General features: G+C 56.2%; 1 protein-coding gene across 1 annotated transcript; it reads right to left on the bottom strand.

Moving 5' to 3' along the window:
- Positions 1–222: 222 nt before the first annotated feature.
- On the bottom strand, positions 223–6,018 carry INHBB (inhibin subunit beta B). Its single transcript, XM_049773148.1, has 2 exons — positions 5,568–6,018; positions 223–2,908 (listed from the first exon to the last, which is right to left on the bottom strand). The coding sequence occupies exons 1-2, from the start codon at positions 6,016–6,018 to the stop codon at positions 2,133–2,135; spliced, it is 1,227 nt and encodes a 408-aa protein (XP_049629105.1). The 3' UTR covers positions 223–2,132.
- Between the last annotated feature and the right edge of the window lie 331 nt (positions 6,019–6,349).

The raw sequence follows: 6,349 nt of genomic DNA, 5'->3' as shown, positions 1-6,349 counted from the left end.
AACCCTTTAGTCATTTAGGGATTTGCTTATCATCCTTCATTCTGTTTTTCCACCAGATTTTTTCTAGACTTGCTGGCACCTGTGCACATGACAATGACCTGAGCATTCCCAGAGCAGGCCCTGGGGACAACTGACATGGAAGCAAGTAGGGATGGAGGTGGCTCCTACATTCCCTCCCCAACGTTGCCTCCCTCTGCTCCACACACCACACGAGGCAGGAGGCCCATGGCACCCAATCTTTTATTTTCTTAAACTGTACACAAATGTAAAATACTTTTAACAGCAAGTCTATGGGAAAAAATTGTTTGGTTTTAAATTATTATGAAACAGAACCTAAGGGGGAGCTTTATTAAATAAACATAAAGATGGGGATTTAAGGATACACACCTGCATTCTACCAGTTCATTTTACTCTACCTTCTGGGTGTGTGAGATAGAAAAGACACATCAAACTTAATAAACAAAATCCATTTATACCCTGAAACGTTGGCAGGCCACTCAAGGGATTGTTCAGAACATTTACCTCATAAGATGGCCTCACCATCTAATAAAAATTAAAACTGATCTGCTGGCCTCTTTGGTTCCAAAATTATGTATAATACATTTAACTGTATTTTTTTTTGCTGCTATAAAAATAACTTCTTTTTTTTCAAATGGCAGTTTCTGACTAATCATGCAACTAAATCAGTGCAAACATTAAAAGCAATCATTCGCTTAAAAAAGAAGCAAAGGATTTCATTTCAAGTATAAAAAATATAAAAAGAGTCGTACGAGTCCAGTTTCATCTAGTGTGGGTCTACCCTTTAAATTGCATAGTTCACGTGGCACTGGGATGTCTGGGGCAGCAGGTGCAGCGCTCTGCCAAAAGCCCTTCTGAATATACACAGATGGACAAATAGATCCTATGTGGTCAGGCAGCCAGGCAAGGGCTATAGGTGTTAAGTTAGGCAGGCAGGTGAGCGGGAGGGGCCACATTGGTGGTCAGCCCTGTGACCTGGGTTCCAGATGAGCAACTTCTTCTACCAAGCAGCTGAAAGCCTTTTTTTTTTCCTCCCCATGGCCAGCTAAACTGCTCCTCTCTCTTGCCCCTTACTGATTGGTGCCCCTTGCCGATGGGTACCCCACCCCCAATATTTCCAGAATGCCTCCACCATTTCCTCCTCTGGGCTCCTCCACTTCCCTAAGGGTCATTTCCCCAACCCACCCCTGTCCCCACCCAACCCTCAAGGAAGAATATCCCCCAGACAAGGGCACAGATGGCAAATTTCTTCTTCCTGGTCAAAACCATTCCCCTTTTAACTTAAAAGGTCACACCTAGTAGCAAAGTCCCTTTTCATTTATACAACTGGAATGACCTGTTAACTGCTAGTGCTAGGTTAAAGCATCAAACAAAGACCCTTCTCCAATCCCCCCACTCTGAAAACAAACACACAGGGAAGTCAGGCCTGGGACCTCAGCAAGTCTAACTGTCATTGCCACTGCTCCACAGCCCACAGCTTGGGTCCTTTCTGGGCCTCTTTCCTTAGAGGAGGGTGGCGAAAGGTGGCTGAGATCCTCGAAGGGTCCCAGGCAGGGACACTGAAACCAGGAGATACTGAGGCATCACAGGCCTTGCACAGGGCCAACAGGGACACAAAGGTCCTCAGCCTGCCACCCTGGCCAGCCTGCATCTCCTCTCCCACTTGGTGGCTCCTGTGCACTTTGTGTCTCTGTCTTTGTGCTTTTATGTGCAGGAAGGTGTGATAGAGTGATCCAGCCCAGCTGGTGGACTGGGGCTGCTGACCCCATTCTCTCCCGCTGACAGGCATTGGTAGCTAAGCTGCCACTTGTCACCGCATCCACTTGCTAGTATCCCGGAGGCCGCTGTGTGGGTGGCAGGCTGCGTCTGGCTGTGCGTGTCTACGTGTGCGTTTGCAAGTATTTTGTGTTGCTGGAGGATTCTCCGTCTGGTCTCAACTGAAATGCTCGATGAAGTCAGAGGGAAATAGCTCAGTCCTCTCTCTGGCATCTCCTGGGCAGCCCAAGAGAACCACCCCGTTCTGCCCACCACACATCCCACTCCCGTCATCTTCAGAGCGGGAAGAAGCCTTTCCAGGACTGTCCCCACACCCCACCACTGCAGCCCCGCCAACGTCAGGCGCAGCCACACTCCTCCACGATCATATTGGGCACGTCCCGCTTGACGATGTTGTACTCGTCGTCGAAATACAGCATAGACATGGTGCTCAGTTTAGTGGGGATGCAGCAGGAGTTCACCGTGCCGGGGTTGAGTCCCCGCATGCGGTACTGGTTCACCACAGCAGTATGGAAGGAGGAGGCAGAGCCGGGGACGCCTGCGAGGTAGGCAGGGCAGCTGCCCTCACAGTAGTTCCCATAGTAGCCAGTAGGCGCGATGATCCAGTCATTCCAGCCGATGAGGCGGAAGTCGATGAAGAACTGCTGCCTACAACAGAGGTTGGTCCGGCCGTCGCACTCCAGGCCCCGCTTGCGAATGCGGTGCCTGCTGTCACCCAGCCGTGCTTGCACCACCACAAAGGGGCGGTGAGACTCCTCCCCTGGATCCACGAACACAGGCACCACGGCCAGCTCCTGGCAGCTGTCACACTGCACGTCCAGGCTGAGCCGACGCTCCCCTCGCTCGAACAGGGCCTGGATGGCCTCAGTGAGCGGGAAGGTGTGCCAGCCGCTGCGCTTGAGATCCACCTTCTTCTCCACCATGTTCCACCGGTCACCATGGCCCTGCTCTTGGAAGTACACCTTAACTCGCACCTTCCTCCGGGTGCCTTTCTCCAGCACGTAGGGCAGCAGCTTCAGGTAGAGCCACAGGCTGGCTTGGACGACGAACAGGTTCTGATTGCCTTCATTGGAGATGAAAAAGTACAGGCGGACCCGGGAGGAGGCAAGGCCATCTGTGGAGAAGCAGGAGAGCAGGCCAAGTTAATTCAGGAGAACACGAGGCAATGGGGAAAGAGCCTGCGGGCTGCACAGAGGCTGGAATGCACATTTAAGCCGTGCAGCTGGAAGTGGTTATAGACCAGAAATAATGTTCCTGGGGCCAAAGCCTCTGGCTGGAACCTGGGAGAGGCAGAGGAAATCAGTTCCCATTGAGAAACCCAGACCAGGTTGGAGCTGTTGGGTCCAGGCCTATAAAATCCTGCCTCCTCACCTCTCCCAGGCCAAGGCTCCCTGGAGACAAGCTGTCAGGCCTCGAAGCTCCGAAGCTCCACTCGCAGAGGAGCTTGTCATGAGGCCAAGATCTTAACAAGTTGTTATGGGTATCTGCAAAATCTAAAAAACAAAACCAGGAGCCACAGAGCCTGGGGGAGTGGGCTGTTACAATGGAGTTTGGGTTTTCTTTCTTTTCTTTTCTTTTCTTTTTTTTTCTTTTCGGTTAACTTAGGGCATTGCAAAATCAACCCAAACTACCTACCGCCTCTTTCTGGTGTTTACCTAAGCATGATCTGAGCCAACCCCAGCGGAACCTCTACTGCAAACAAGGGAGCTCTGCTCAGATTCCTGACGCTGGGACGTGTGCATTGCTGGCTGCAAAGGGTGGCCCTCCTTGCCCAGGAGTTCCCAGGATCAGTAGGACATGCAGCCTTGAAATCTGAGGGCCCTCTGTGGATGAGACCTGGTTCCCCACTATTGACACTTTCAGAATCTTGGGGAGTGAGGGGATCAGGTTGGTTGTTTTCTCAATAATTCAGCCCTGCCCAAAGAGAAGCTGTGCCAATCAAGAGACACTTCTCTCGTCCTATGTCTCACTCACCCCTCACTCAATCTCTACTTTTCCTCCTTTCTTTTTTTTGTACTGGAAGAACAAATAAGGCAACTGTGTGGCTGTGGCCAGTTTTATCAAACATCTACCACCAGCAGCCCCCTCCCTGCCACCCCTTTCTCAGGCCTCTCTCAGCTCTTCTAATAACACTGACATCTGACTTTGAAATGGGGGAAAGTGCAGCCTTAAAAGCTGGTCTTGGACAAGCTGCCTGTGACCTGAATCTGTTATTTATAAGTCAAAGAGCTGGCTCCGTGAAACAGACCAGAAATATAACAGCCCCTGCTGTCATTTTGTGCCACCAGGACCAAAAGGCCTCCTCGACCTTCCAGAATCACATTTCTACACTGGGCCCCAAAGCACCTTTTAATCCACACTCTATAATTGCATGGCACCCTTTTCCTGACTCGGTGGGACCGCTAAAATGGCAATGCATTTCTTTCTAAGCACAAGCCAGCCTGATTGTCTCTGCTTTTCTCCACACCCGGCCATGCAAAACTTTTCATCCCTTTTCATCCTCAGGCCGCACAAGCACAGTCTGCCTGCTGCCTCCGATTTGGGAGTGGGGGGTTTCCAGACTGGGAGGGGGGACACAAGGGCTCAACCACCCAGGCTCTCTGCCCACCCCACCCTGCCCCTACCAGGGCTTCCCCCTCAGCGACCTTCTCCACAGTACCCTCGCACAAATGGGGCTGAGCTCCAGGCACAAAAGCCAGTCTGGCTCATTCAAGTCCTGAAAAGGACAGCGGAGTCGAAAGCATGAACAGCATTTCAGCCACACATTTTTTTTTTCCTCCTTTTAAAGTCCGTAAAGATTATTTCCTCCCCCGCCCCCCTCTCGATTTTTATATTTAGACAGTGGTAGATATTTGCAATCTGAGTCTGGGGTGGGTGAGGGATTCCAGAAAGAACTCCTACCACCCTTTGTTAACTAAGAACTCTGCAGCATCGGGGTTGCCCGTGGCTGCCAGGCAAGCCGAGGAGGAAGCACAGGACTGTCCTCCTAGCCGCCGCGTCTTGCTAGGCAGCGTTAAATGATGGGACCTGTTGAGAATCCTGCCTTCCGCCCGATTCCGGTGCCCACACAATCGGAAGGGAGGTTGCCTAGCTCTCCCCAGCGAGGCTTCAGCAATCCTGGCAAGCCCACGCTGCAGGGCGATGGAGAGAAGCGGCCCTGGGGCCTCGCAATCACACACACACACACACACACACACACACACACACACACACACACACACACACACACCACTAGCTCTCTCTCTCTCTCTCTCTCTCTCTCTCTCTCTCTCTCTCTCTCTCTCTCTCTCTCTCTCTCTCTCCTCTCTCTCTCTCCCCCCTCCCCCTCCGGCCCACGGATATCAACAAACACACACATCTCCATCTACACTGCTCAGCCTGTACTCCGATCGTGGGAAACAAAAACATTAAGCAATCCCCAAGCAAGTGCCCGCGGAGCCAGGGCCCGCACGCATCTGCCGCGAGGGGAACGCGCGCCCAGAGGCGCTGGGGCCCAATTGCCAAGCGGAGGGGGTGGAAGACGAGGCGCTGCGGCGGGGCATTGGGGATGTGGGGTGTTGGGGGAAGAGGAGAGGGTCGTCGGTTGGCCTGGGGATAGGGGGGAGAACAGGTGGCAACCGGGAAGCAGCGCGCGTGGCAAGGGGCGAGAGGGCCAGACCCTGCGCCTGCCTCCTGCCCCGAGTCCGGGGAGCCTCGGGCACGCTCTGGCAGAGCGAGGACGAAGCGAGCCGGGCAGCGGGGCCCGAGGCCGCCAAGTCCCCAGAGCGACCCACCTGTCTCGGCGAAGCTGATGATCTCGGAGACGCGCTCCTGGCCGTCGGCGCCCGGGCTGGCGTGGCCGTCGAGGTGCGGGATCTCCACGCGGCCGTCCTCGCGCACCTTGCCGGCGTGCAGCTTGCGCAGAGCCGTGACCATGGCGGCCTTGGGCACGGCGTGCGTGATGTTGGGCCGGCCCCGCATCTGCAGGCGGTTCAAGATGTGCCGCTTGACCGCCTCCAGGAAGTCACCGTCCAGCCGGCCCAGCTCCTCGGGCCGCCGGAAGCCGCCGCACGACGTGCAGGTGTCCTGCACACCTCCCGGGGCCCCGGGCGGCGGCGGCGGCGGCGGCGGAGCGGCCGGAGAGGGCGGCGGAGTGGGCGAGCCCCAGGCCTCGGGCCCCAGCCAGCCGGCCGCCAGCAGCAAAAGGCAGGCGGCCCCCAGCGCCCTCCCGGGCAGCCCGTCCATGGTGCGCCGCTGGCGACGAGGGCGCCCGCCGCGAGGCGAGCCGAACCGAGTGCAGGGCTGGGCTCCGGGCTCCGGGCTCCCCGCGCGCGCCGCGCCGCCCCGCCCCGCCTCCGCCCGGGCCTCCGCCCGCCCGCCCGCCCGCCGGGAGGGCCGCCGCCGGCTTGCAGGGGAAAGGGGCCGGCCGGGGAAGGGACTCGAGGGTCTGCGCGCGCTGGGGACGGGGCCCGGAGAGGCGCGGGGCGGCGGGTCACTGCCGCGCGGGCGTCACGGGGCGCCTGGACATCCGCAGCCTGCTGCCCATCCTAGGATCTCCGCGTCGGGGCCCCGCAGT

The sequence above is a fragment of the Suncus etruscus genome, chromosome 5 (assembly GCF_024139225.1).
Source record: "Suncus etruscus isolate mSunEtr1 chromosome 5, mSunEtr1.pri.cur, whole genome shotgun sequence".
NCBI lineage: Eukaryota > Metazoa > Chordata > Mammalia > Eulipotyphla > Soricidae > Suncus > Suncus etruscus.
This window is presented reverse-complemented; position numbering and strand designations above follow the sequence as displayed.